Below are 13,908 nucleotides of genomic sequence, written 5' to 3' on the forward strand. Positions count from 1 at the left end.
AAAATGGTTACCCTCCAGGGTTATCATAAAATGATTACCCTCCTGGGTTATCATAAAATGGATACCCTCCAGGGTTATCATAAAATGGTTACCCTCCAAGGTAAACATAAAATGGTTACCCTCCAGGGTTATCATAAAATTGTTACCCGCCTGCTGTGTGTCCAAACAACATCCAGTCCTTGGTAGTGGAAAACCATATTTTACAGCTACTTCATTCGGCGCTCATTGTCAATGCAGTGCCGTAGACCATTATCCTTTCTTCCTAAGAAGAAATTGATGAGCTGCCCACTCAGGGGAGCAAATGGGATACCCTTTCTGCAATATTTGGCTCACGTGATCTTCCTCTTTTAAAATCCTTATGGCCTCTCATTCTGTGCCGGACAGGTGAAGGTCCCCGATATCAATACGATGCTTTATATCCCAATTGAAACAAGAGGCCCAGAGGGCCTTTATCGCTCACCTGGTTTGTAATGCCAAGTAATATTCTGAATACAGGTTCATTGTTTCTTTTCTGAAGGAATTATAATATTAACCTCTAAATCCCCTATTAGGCCCACCCCTCCTGCCCCCAGGGGGTCAGAGCCAAAATTTACACAAGTTCTGTTTCCCCTTCCTCCAAGGATGTTTATGGCTAAATTTGGTCACAATCCAAGCAAAACTCTAGGACAAGTAGCGATTTAAAGGATTTGCCTCTAATTTCCCTATTGGGCCCCACCCGTCCTGCCCTGGGGGGCCAGAGCCAAAATTTATACAAGTTCTGTTCCCCTTCCCCCAAGGATGTTTGCGGCCAAATTTGGTTACATTCCATTCAGGACTCTATGACTAGTAGCGATTTAAAGGATTTACCTCTATTTCCCCTATTGGCCCCGCCCCTCCTGCCCCCGGGGGACCAGAGCCAAAATTCACACAAGTTCTGTTCCCCTTCCCCCAAGGATTTTCGTGGCCAAATTTGGTTACATTCCATGCAGAACTCTATGGCTAGTAGCGATTTAAAGGATTTACCTCTATTTCCCCTATTGGGCCCCGCCCCTCCTGCCCCCGGGGGACCAGAGCCAAAATTTATACAAGTTCTGTTCCTCTTCACACAAGGATGTTTGTGGCCAAATTTGGTTACAATCCATTCAGAACTCTATGACTAGTAGCGATTTAAAGGATTTACCTCTAATTCCCTATTGGGCCCCGCCCCTCCTGCCCCCGGGGGGTCAGAGCCAAAATTTATACAAGTTCTGTTCTCCTTCCCCCAAGGATGTTTGTGGCCAAATTTGGTTATAATCCATTCAGAACTCTATGACTAGTAGCGATTTATAGGATTTACCTCTATTTCCCATATTGGGCCCCGCCCCTCCTGCCCCCGGGGGGTCAGAGCCAAAATTTATACAAGTTCTGTTCCCCCTCCCCCAAGGATGTTTGTGGCCAAATTTGGTTACAATCCATGCAGAACTCTATGACTAGTAGCGATTTAAAGGAAATGTTGACGGACAGACGGACGGACGGACGGACGACGGACGCCGCGCCATGACATAAGCTCACCGGCCCTTCGGGCCAGGTGAGCTAAAAAACAGGACACTCTTGGAGAAAACTAAAATTAACCCAGATTAACATTTTAATACCCTGCATGGATATCAATTGATATGAACTTTATCTACTTAATGCTCAGTACCACCATCCAGTAAACTCATTGCTTCTACTTCGATCTGTCGATTGTCAAACAGACAGTACCTCACTTTCGTTCATAAGGATACTGGCCATCACCACTTCGACACCGACCTCCTGGTCTCTCTTTTATGCGATGAATGTTTCGTAGAATAAAACAATAGCATACTTGGTTAGCTGTCCGAACCACACCAGTTGGCGGCAACAACCCTTTCATATTCTTGGCAGGTTGAATACTTCAATGAGACCTTCCGGAGGAGCTCCTCTTGCAATAACTGGTAAAAATAACAGTCTCTGAATTAAAAACACATTTTGAACTTCAAGTTCTACCGCTGAGATTTAGTTTACCTGAAATGATTATGACATGGTCCCGACAATGTGTTGTTATATTTTGCATCGATCCGTCATCCAAGATGATCGGAATCTTAAAAACACATTTTGAACTTCTTCTCAAGTTCTACCAGTGCGATTTAGCTGAAAATGTCCTAAAATTATCCTGTCATGATGCAGACAAAGTGTTGTTATTTTGCGGGTTTTAGCCTTAAAGACCTTGTTATCAAGATCTAGAGTTATTGTATAGGTAGACAAACCTATGTATACGTTGTCTTTTTTCAGAAAATCGATAACCAAGATAACGGCATCCCTGACATCTGCCACAACGAAAGTAGCCTTGGCGTTTATTGACCCTCTTCCTACATGTATGCCCTCGACGATTCTAGCTGGAAGTTTAGAATGTTTCCCGACTGCCATGTAGTCATTACAGCTAGGCCCAACGGACTAAAACACTAATAACGTACATTTAAGCTGCGGTAATAAGTGTCGATTACCGTATCACCTCAGTACCACCTATGTTAATTGGTAAATAGAGGGTCTTCGCAGGCATGTTCTGTCATATCTATGGCAGGAAGATGACTACCTTCACTCGTAAATCCGTAAATGGCCAATCTATGTCGCTTTGGGTTGAGAAACGATGTACTGCCTCAACCCTTTGAAGTACCTGACGGTTTCGATTGTGTCGACTTTGACCTCTGCAGAGACCCCAACCGTTCATTAAGTCCCCTTAGCTGCCTGCATTCCCTCCTGGTCCTGGTCTCCCATATTCAAAGCACGTCCCATCTCTGACTGGTGGTACGACTGGTGTTTGCCTAGCTGTAAACCGAGAACGACTCTCCCTATGGACTGCGTAGGAAAGCCTATGGATCTCTAGCTTCATATCAGACAATGCGTTCAGCAGTCTCTATACTCTGGTTAGTAATTGCAGCTTTTACCACATCGTTAAAGCATCATAATATGTGACTGGGGACTTGTCCATAACGGTTCCCATGTGAATTAGGAAACCCATTCATGGCCAGCTCTTGGGTCCGCTTAGCAAACTACTCTAAGCTTCATGGAGGGTATGAAGGAGGCCTTGCAATTGCCTCCTAACAATGTGATTCTTTTTACCTAATCTCTCCTGCATTTGCTGTAAGTCTGGACTAAAGCGGGACGGGAATTGAAGTATTTTAAAAGTTTGTCATGAAAGCTCTCAATGAAACGATCAATCCTCTGTTGATGTCCCCAACCATATCAAAATTTTTTACTACAACAGAAATGTCACAGCATTTTTTACTTGAAATTTAAAGATAGTTTTTTTATAATGTTCAAATAATTCTTACATTTATTTAGTTTCGCAATGTGTATTCTTACTTTGTTGACTTTTTTAACTTCAAAACATTTTACCTGTTTCATTTCGTCACGGTTTCCAGTAAATAAAAAAATTGGCGGCGTATTTGTTGTGTTTGGCTTGGACTTTACCACTAATAGTTCTGGAAACATTATAATCGACAGGTTTGTGAATTGAATGTTGATCATAGCTGTCAGACAATACTGTTACATATTATCAGCCTAAAAGTGGCCTATTTCGATCACATCGGGGCTTGCAACACTATCCGCAACGGCAAGGAATTCCTACCCTGTCGGGAACGGAGTGAAGGCACGACATGTTTATTCGGTCTAGGTAAGTACAAACAAACACATTTGATATTGCAATTAAACAACAATGAATATCGAACGCTTGATATGATATCACTGTGGAGTTTTTAACTAAAGCTAATTAAAACGATTTAACACGTTCATTGATAAATTGGCTTGAATTGGAAATCTAGTGGCCGTTCAAAATGCCTGTCGGAACCAAACGATACAATGCAATATTAAGGTAAGACGGTAAATATAGGGACTAAAGTATATTTCTGGTGATTCTATGGAAGCATAAAGTAGAGTAGGGTATCGATATTTACCAGAAAGATATTGTTATCCGTAAATACTACCTATACTTGTAGTTTGAAATTAGTCACGACAATAACGGACTACAATGTATGGAAATATAATAGCTCTAAGTACACCTTTTTCATACCGTCCTCGCCGTGATTAGGATGAGTATAATAGACGTCCAAACGTACTTTACTGGGGACAGAAATACGACGGAATTTACAACATAAACAAAAGATAATACACATTAATTACCCAAAACTATTTATTTGAATCAAATACACATCACAAAATATCCAAACAAGTTATAATTATTACGAAATAAATACGATATTTAATTTTAATAATTACAAATGACTGTAAAGTTGTTAATATATTCACGCGCCAAATATTTTGCGATTTTGACTTCTTTCGAGAAAAAAAATATTAATCACCAAAAACAAATTGAATTTGGTTCAAAGAGTATTATGCAAAATTTACTTAAAGTCGAATTTTTCATTGATTAAATGTTCATGTCTTTTATAGATAAAAAATATCCTCCTTGTGAACATTAACGACTATACAGTAGCATACAATACTCTATAAAGTTGTACAATATTGAACCGAATCTAACTATTTCATTGTACCATTTCAGAAAACATTAACCGTTTAATTGTGCAAATTTAATTTCTCCATGTAACTATTTAATTGCACGAGTTTCAATCAAATCATACTTTTAATCATACCAATTCACCATGATTATCAATACATTCTTATGCACCAAATATCTCAAATTATGTTTTTTTAAATTTATTATACAATGTTAATGAAGCAATTTGATTCTCAAATTATGCACTGAAAGCGAACTATATTGTTTACCTCAAACTTTACAAAGGAATGTTCGAAGCTAATTTTAAATTATCTTTAGTTATGTACATAACGATATATTGAAGAATGTACCAATTGAGCCAAATCTGGATATAATCATGTATTATTCAAAATTGTCAATCTTTATCGCAGCTGGACTTTCTTCTAAAAATAAGCATGTCATAAAGCATATACAATGTACCACGGATATTTGGAGAATGCTGTAATAACAGTTCAAACAATAGGGTGAACCAACTTAGTTACTGGTGACTTGATTTCGCGTTTTCATTTGAAAGACACAAATGCTTAATCGCAAAAGAAAATAAATTTGTTCACAGTAGTTTGGTGACATAAAACAAAATATTACTGAACATGTAACCAACTTCTAAATCCATTTAGAATTTTCACAAAATCAATACCGTTGAAATTCCAAATCATATATTAAGTTAAAACAAACACAATAAACAACTACCAATTTGATATAAAGGCCAGTTCTAATGGAACTTTGAATAGGTAAGGTCCTCCACCTAATAAGGTAAACATACTACATGTACTGTAAGGGTGATGTGAGTAGTTCTAGACACATGTTGCTTTACTCCACGTGCACTGGCGCGGGCTACGGAGTGCCATACAAGACATCGCACCACTATTTTATAATTGCCGACAATAGATGAGTTCACACATTTCACACGCAGTTACCACAGTGGACAGTGGCATATCACATTATTAAATGCAAACTTTTCCAAGTTCCATAATTTTTTTATTACTGCTCTGTTTAACTATTGTTTAGAAAAAAATCAAAACTAATTATCAAATTTATCTAATCAATGCAATATTATCAAACTATTGTTTTTCTAAGCTTTTTCTTAATTATTCAGAACGCTGTTGTGTGGGCATGTAATTTTTTTCTCTCATTTTCCAATAGGTAAATATAATTATTAAGAAGGTTTATTATTAATAAACTACTTTCATTTTGGTAACAATATGAGAAAACTGTCCCATCGATATTATATCAAAACTGGGCAAATATGATAGACATTGGCCTAATAATAGGACCAATATGGAATTGGCTGATTAATAGCCCTATAGGACAAGAGTGTTTGTTATTATTATTGTTATTTTCCTATCAAGGTTGTTCATCCGCATCTGTTTAAAATGCCCCCTTAACAACTTACTTTCTTGAATTAAAATTATTCTGCCTTAAATAATAATACATTTATGTTGGTTTTCTGGTTATAAAATGCAAACATGTACCTTAATGCTTACATAATTCTAAATAATAAATCACTGTTCATCTATTTAAAAATAAATATCAACAAAAAGAGTAATCAAACAAATCAGTTTTTTGTCTTGATGGACATTTGTTATATCACAAACAAACAAAAATAATAATGAAAATATTCAATAACATTTTGTTCATAAAATTTAGGAAAATGCTTCATTTAAAAAGAATACTATTAACTGAAAATTATATTTTTCATTTCTGTATCATCTTATTAAATAAAAATTATATTTTTCATTTCTGTATCATCTTGTTTGGACAAAGTGCAAGATCAAGAAATAACTAAAGAATTCAATAAATCAAGATATTAATAAAAGAATCAATATTATTCAAGAGCAAATTTGCTTTAAAATGTATTAAGCATCCATGAAAATTCACCTGGTTAAAATAAAATCTTAGCCTAAAATTACTCTTTTATTTTCAATTTGGACTGGAGAAAGCCCTATAGTGGCTGAATATTTATTCCAAAGAAATGATTTTTTATTTTACTTTGAATTTGTTTTGGTCTTTTATTTCAGATTATTAATATACTAGCTTTATACCGTTTTTCATCTCATTATATTCAATAATTAACTAGAACAAGTAAAACATAAACATTAATAAACAAATGTAAACATGAAATTTTATACTAAATGGATATTGAATTAATGCAAAATACAGAATCAACTATGAAAAAATCCCACTGCATGCATTATACTTTTTGGCGAAATTGGCAATGTATGAAACAATTTTCTGTAAATCAACTTTCATTCACGTGTGATTTACTTTCGCAAATTTCGCGATCCAAGAAAATTATGAAAATTTATCTCCACTAATCAACATCTACATCACCTATATTGATATGGACTGTCGTTCATTTAAATCCGCGAATATTTATCTTCACGAACTCGTTTTAAAGTGGAAATCGTGAGTTTAATAGCCGCGAAAGACAGTTGCCTTTACAGTATTGATAATATTTTATGTATTTATACTTTGTAAACTTATGATATATTGATCTTTTGATTTACCAACAGAAAATGTTAAATTAATCACTTTCATATATCAACTGAACATGCATTATTATTTTCAAATTTATGGCACAGATATTCTAGGGCACATCCATTTAAGTTAAAACTTTGGACATTACTTTATGTTTGGTTTCTTTGATTAGTGTAATGTCATTAAAGGACATGGGGTTTAAATAGTGGAGGAAACCCAGATAATCCAGAGAAAAATCACCAACCAGTGGTCAGTACCAAATAACTGCCCCACATTTGTTAGACCGAATATACGTACCCAGCCTACTATACCTTTCGGCCGACGACACCATTTTCTGTCAAAAAGTCTTTTGAGCTACAATATTGCAGCTAAGAATTTGTGTGAAAGTGTAGTACTTAATGTGATAGTATATAAGCATTTAAGCACGGAAGTATCAAAACATGTTGGAGGAACGTTTGCATTAAGTCATATACACTGGTACTGGGAAATTTCATCTTGGGATTTATGAATGAATGAAAATGATAATTACGAATATGGGGAGACAAGTCTTATAAAGATATAGACACAACACTGTAGCTTACATAATTTCTCTTTGGAGACTGGTTGCTTGGCAGTATACATAGCATCACCATAGTAACACTAGCTCATCGTTGGATAGCATTGCCATCATCGATATACAAAGAGATGTCAACATTCTTGATGACATTACACTACAAATGCATGTTGTGTTAGACTGTGTCTCAATACCCACATTCAACTTCCTGTATGTATGGTACTTGTATCAAAGTGTAATAACAAATTAACTATGAAACATCGTCATATATGAAATAATAGAGCACAATTAATGGGAACAATTATAAAGCCATCGGTTACAATTAAATCACAATCACAAAGCCACAGGTACAATTAAATCACCATGACAAAATCACCGTTTACAATTAAATTACCATGACAAAATCACCGGTTACAATTAAATCACCATGACAAAACCACTGGCTACAATTAAATCATCATTACAAAATCACCGGTTACAATTTAGTCACCATGAAAAAATTACCGCTTACAATTAAATCACCATGACAAAACCACTGGTTACAATTAAATCACCATGACAAAAGCACTGGGTACCACTGGTTGCAATCAAATCACCAGGGGAAAAATCACTTGGACAAATTAAATGACCAAATAACCAATATCATTTTAGTTGAAGATTACCCAAGTATTGTGATTTTTAATCATTGATGTTTTTATCATCAAGGCTTGGTCAAGGCCATCTTTCTAAATTACAGCAAAGTCTCTAACATCGAGAGTCTCAACTGAATATGAATGATTCATTCGGCAATTTGTACAAATTACCAAACTGATAAAGCGGTATGTCCTAACTGTGTAGAGTTGTCATACATCTCTACATCTGTTTTAAATAAATAGTGAAAGTGCGCCATAACGTCGTTCTTCTTCTCACACTTCGCTAAATATCCTTGCAAAACATTACATTGTGTATAACGTTAACGTTCCATGAACTCGCCCCTGGCCAATTTTGTATATAGCTAACACCTCTATATTGGACTTGGTATAAAAACTATCCGTCTATATAGGATCCAAGTTTAGATCTACAATCAAACTTCTATATATAGATTCTGTTACCAGGTTTAGATCTGCAATCCATCTTCTATATGTAGATCATGTTACCAGGTTTAGATCTACAATCCATCTTCTATATGTAGATCATGTTACTTGTTACTAGGTTTAGCTCTACAATCAATGCAATCTCTTTACTCCCTAAGGCAGTTAGCTAAGAATTTCAAAAACAAAAACTCCTCTTCAGAGTAACAGGGTGAAATTCAGTGTCATTTGTATCTGAAGTTAAAGTGGAGGATGTGTGTTTCACTTTTACATCAAACAAATATAGTTGCTAACATAAAGTATTCCATTAAATGGCACCCTTGATGCCATGTGTTAGTATTTCATGTTTTCATTTTCATTGACCTGTTGCCAATATCATGTTAACATAAAATATTCCATTTAATGGCACCCTTGATGCCATGTGTTAGTATTTCATGTTTTCATTTTCATTGACCTGTTGCCAATATCATGTTAACATAAAATATTCCATTTAATGGCACCCTTGATGCCATGTGTTAGTATTTCATGTTTTCATTTTCATTGACCTGTTGCCAATATCATGTTAACATAAAATATTCCATTTAATGGCACCCTTGATGCCATGTGTTAGTATTTCATGTTTTCATTTTCATTGACCTGTTGCCAATATCATGTTGACATTTTAAATGTCATATATCTATTGGCATACTCCATGTCATATTGACACACTCAATATCATGATTATATTTTAAATGTCATGTCTATTTACTCAACGCCATATGAACTGTTGAACTATGAACATATGTTATAATGGCATACCGATACGCAATATCATGTTAACATTTAAATGTGATGTTGATATATTCTCGATATTTACCTCCACAAACAAATGTAATATAATATTGAACGGCATCATGGGTCATGACATCATTTTTCACCCACACAAATCGATCATTACGAACCAAATAGGAACTCAAATGCGACATAATGGGACATGGGTGATTGCAAAGGGGTTCTTCACAAAACCTATACATTTAAAATTCAAATGAGGTGAATAATAAATTCTATAAAAGTCATTTGAGGTTATGTGATATATGAGTTAGTAAGGAGTTTAATAAAAAAAAATGCAAAAGATTTTGTTTCTTATATAACAATGTGGCACCACACACTGGTTATATCATAGTTACATGGGAATCAATATGATAGCAATGTCATATGACATGTGGCTATACAGACCAATTATGTGATGAATTGTATCCTAAGACATAAATTTCCTATGAATGAAATTACTTTGCTAATAACATTGTGTACATATGACTACCTGTAACAAAGCCACCACACAGCATCTAAAATTAACGCCTGTCCGTCTGCCCGTGACCGGCACCTTTATAGTAGGGCAGACAAATTTTGTCATGTAGATGGTCCTTTGACCGGCAAAATTTTGGTCTATATAGAGTACTAAAGATATGAACAAAACCAAACTAGCAATAGCATTGCAGAAGGTTGAAGATCAAATTGTACAAAACAAAATTATGTAATTATGATACTCTGGTTTTCAGTCAACTTTGTTGAGAGCGCACGATACTAAAACAGACATGTGGATATTTAATTACAAGGATGAAGTGTAAGGACCTGTAACGTTTAGGGTCAATCGGTCATTAGGACCAGCTGGAAAAATCTTTTAAGAGAGAACATTACCACCACATTTTTCAATTTCAGATGTTGTATATCATTAACAAAATTTCAACAACAAAAAGGAATTCCAAGAAAAACCAAAAAGCGATCCAAGATCTTACAACCGAAATGTGATAATAAGGGAAAGTATGAGCTGTATCTCAATCAACATTCCCAAATTTTCAATATCCAACAAATTAGTCTAAAGTGATTAAATCACCGAATAGGAACTCTTTTTATTCTACTGGAGCACACAGCCTTCATCCTTTTTCTTCTGCTGTGGAGTCACATGCTCTGACTGCTTTGCCAGATTTGAAGCATATTCGTGGGCCCTGCGTTTCCGCTCCAGCTGGTCTTCAACCACATACTGGTGTTGCAATATCTCATCCTGCCTTCTGCGACTTTCCCTGCCATCGTCAGGAAAAGACTGAATTCTGCTACGATGATCTGCATAAGAAGTAGGATATTGTAAGGGATCGATATTTGCTGAAGTGGCTGAGGCTTCTGAGCTAGACGCGGATGGATACAAGATAGGCTGATCTGGTGCGACTGAAACAGGTGAAACCGGAACTGGTTGCCTATATGTTTTATGTATAGGAGCTTGTGATGCAGATGGTTGAGGAGCTGGTGTTGCTGATGGAGTCATAGTCACAGCTGTAGTAGTAGTGGCGATTATCCTTGGGGTATGGGAAGTTGCTGGTCTAGCTCTGGTGCTTCCTGTTTCAAAGCCGAAAGTACTCTTTTCTCGGTATGCTATCAGGTATTCAGGATAGGCCTGGCTTCTTTCAAATATGATATACATACTGGGATTAGCTTCATTGTCCACACATGAGTCATACAACGTGTGGGTCTGGCCTGGCCTTTCCGGGGGTCGCTTGTAAGAGCTTTGACCTTTCGTGTATTGTCCAACTAGGACCTTTGCTCGAAACATGTATCTTTCTTGATTTTTGCCAGGTCTTGTGTAGTTGTTACTGTATTTGCTTGTTTCTGCAAAATAGGAACCTTGTCCATACATTGTAGCATTCTTACCGCTCGTGCGGAAGTCAAAGTTGTTTGTGCAGATTCCTCGGCATGTGTCCATGGTATCAGTTCCATGGAAGAGAAACTTTTCATTTACCTCATGGCTCTGTCCATCCAACTGAAGTTCTTTCTTCATGTTCTTCTTTCTCCTATTAAAATCAAAACATGATTTGCTTGTCATTACTTTAGTCTATCAATGCTTAACTTTTGAGCAAAGACAAATTATAAATCTTAATGCCCGCGTCACACTCCTGATATTTATATCCGATGGCCATACGAATATGAAATTTTCAATTTCGGGTGAAAATCGTCCCGAAGGAGGTCTAAGCCGATGACTTCACCGAAGTGATAGCCGATGAAAATACGATGCCTAAAGAAGGCTACATGATTGTACTCGAATGAAACACGAGGTCAACGCGAATATATGTTTTTATGAGGATGTAGATACGAAGGCTGAAAGAAGGACACACGAATGCTGAGCAAAGGCTACACGATGGCTATACGACGTCGTGTTGCAAATACGATGCGCGAACGAAGGCAACACGAACCCCCCGTCCTAGACAATATAGATAATAAAAGCAAACATTTCAAGAAATGCAATAAAATATCGTTAAAGCTCAAACAAATATATTGTTTTAAGCACATATTAATTATTCTATTAAATCAAATTGGCAATTAAACCATAATGTTGTAGAATTTGTAGAAGAAATATTTTGACATGTTCAAGTTTTACATGCCATAATTGGGCGAAAATTATGATATGTTTTTTCTTCAGTAATTTTTGAAAACTATAACTTTTGAAAAAATCATTCACAATCATACAAAGGCATGGGGAAACATGTGTGATGCTTCATAAACATTTGCAACAACACAGAATTTATGCACTGTAATAATTTTTTATTTTTATGCTTTATCATTTTTTGTGATATATGTTTAGATGAAGTCACGTTATAATTATTAATATCACTGTAAAATGTGAAATGAAATTGTAGACCACAACTTGGCTTTGATAAAGAGTATTCATTTCATTGCATTTTAGACCTGAATATCATGATTTTTGGCAGTACTACCAAAATTCATTAAAATGAAAAACTATGCATTGTAAGTATTGTAATAATCGAAATATTGATAACTTTCAGTGGTGAATAACAATAAAATCTCTTCTTGATTCGTGAACATGCAAATTACGACACACACATAACTTTAAGTGTTATAGTTTCAATGTATGTGTAATCTTGAATCAGTGTAGGGACGCTATATATATACATTGTATTTTCAAAAACTCAAAATAAATCAATAATGAAACAAGTTCTGTGCCTTCAATGGTTTTTCATCTTGCTCTCAATGCTGAAATAATAGAAGAAATATAGCTGTCTGCTTTTTTATGTTTATTACCATCATAACATATCATCTCTGCTGTTACCAAGGATGACTGAGAAAAATACTCTGGTGAGTTTCATACAAGTGTTTATATGAGCGACTGAAATTACGTTGTCTTCGTCAGCACCGTAGTTCTATCGTGGTGCCATCGCACTAGGATACAATGTCTTCAAGACGGTCTTGCTGGGCTTCACGTAGTCGTGTGGCCTTCTTAAGACCATCGGATAACTTCGTGTTGCCTTCGTATTGCATTCGTAATTATAAATGTGCCTATTGTCGCCGATGATTACACGATTGTAATACCCCCTTCACACTGGATGAAGACCGCGCTACGACCTAGAAAATCAGTAAGATCGTGGCTGATCGTTACAACGTCGTGGCGAGGTCTTTAGTGGCGTATTAGCAACGTAGGTAGGTCGTCATTGCGCGCGAAAGAGCTTGGTTGAGCGTGGTTGTGTTACAACAATTTTGAACATGCTCAAAATTTACGTAGCGAGGTCGTAGTGTTTAAGGGTCGTAGTGAGATCGTATCAAGGTCGTAGACGGAGCGTAGTTGCAGCGGGTGCAACGTAGTAGAAACAAAGGATTCGCGTGTCTTGGTCGTCAAAACTATGATGCAACATTCCCTACGCTGGTCTGGCGTTTGAACTACGATCGCTTGACGCTTGCACTACGATGGCTACGCTCTAACTACGATATCGTTAAGTCTGAGCTATGCGTCTACTACGGAAAGTCCCGCTCCGCTCTTACTACGATCAAGAGGACCATGGCACATAATCACGACGAGGCCCCCACGACCGTTTAACGTTGTCATCACATCTATATAAATACAGATTTCACAACCACCCTTCATTTATCGCCTGACCTTCGTTAAAGTTACATAAAACAGTAATTATATGAGGGAAAAACAGAGGAAGTAGTTTTCTCATTATTCTTCCCCTTCTCCGCAGCGAAAGGGCTATTGCCATCCTAACTTGAAATTACTTTGCTGCCATTGCAAAGTGCATCAAAGCTTGATTTTCATTTTTATGGTGTTTCTACCTCAAAAACAAGAATTAAACTGACAGAGGATGCCCAAAAAAATCGTATATACATGTACATATGTATAGTAAACGTCGGTCGGTCTTTATAAAGTCGTGGAAATAACGTAGCGCAAACGGGATACTCATGGAAGCAGCGGAATACTAGTGTGATGAGATCTTCTAGAGCGTAGCTGCATCCTGGCC

The 13,908-nt window shown here is 36.4% G+C and overlaps 1 protein-coding gene across 3 annotated transcripts in view; it reads right to left on the bottom strand.

Annotated features, from left to right (window-relative positions):
* Positions 1-4,147: 4,147 nt before the first annotated feature.
* Positions 4,148-13,908, bottom strand: part of LOC138322634 (uncharacterized) — a 37,302-nt gene continuing 27,541 nt past the window's right edge. For all 3 annotated transcript variants that reach the window (XM_069266645.1, XM_069266628.1, XM_069266636.1), the window contains exon 9: positions 4,148-11,451. In XM_069266645.1, the coding sequence (XP_069122746.1) occupies positions 10,524-11,451 (928 nt within the window). In that variant the 3' untranslated portion in view covers positions 4,148-10,523. The remainder of the gene's footprint in view (positions 11,452-13,908) is intronic.

The sequence above is a fragment of the Argopecten irradians genome, chromosome 1 (genome assembly GCF_041381155.1).
Source record: "Argopecten irradians isolate NY chromosome 1, Ai_NY, whole genome shotgun sequence".
In the NCBI taxonomy this organism is placed as follows: domain Eukaryota; kingdom Metazoa; phylum Mollusca; class Bivalvia; order Pectinida; family Pectinidae; genus Argopecten; species Argopecten irradians.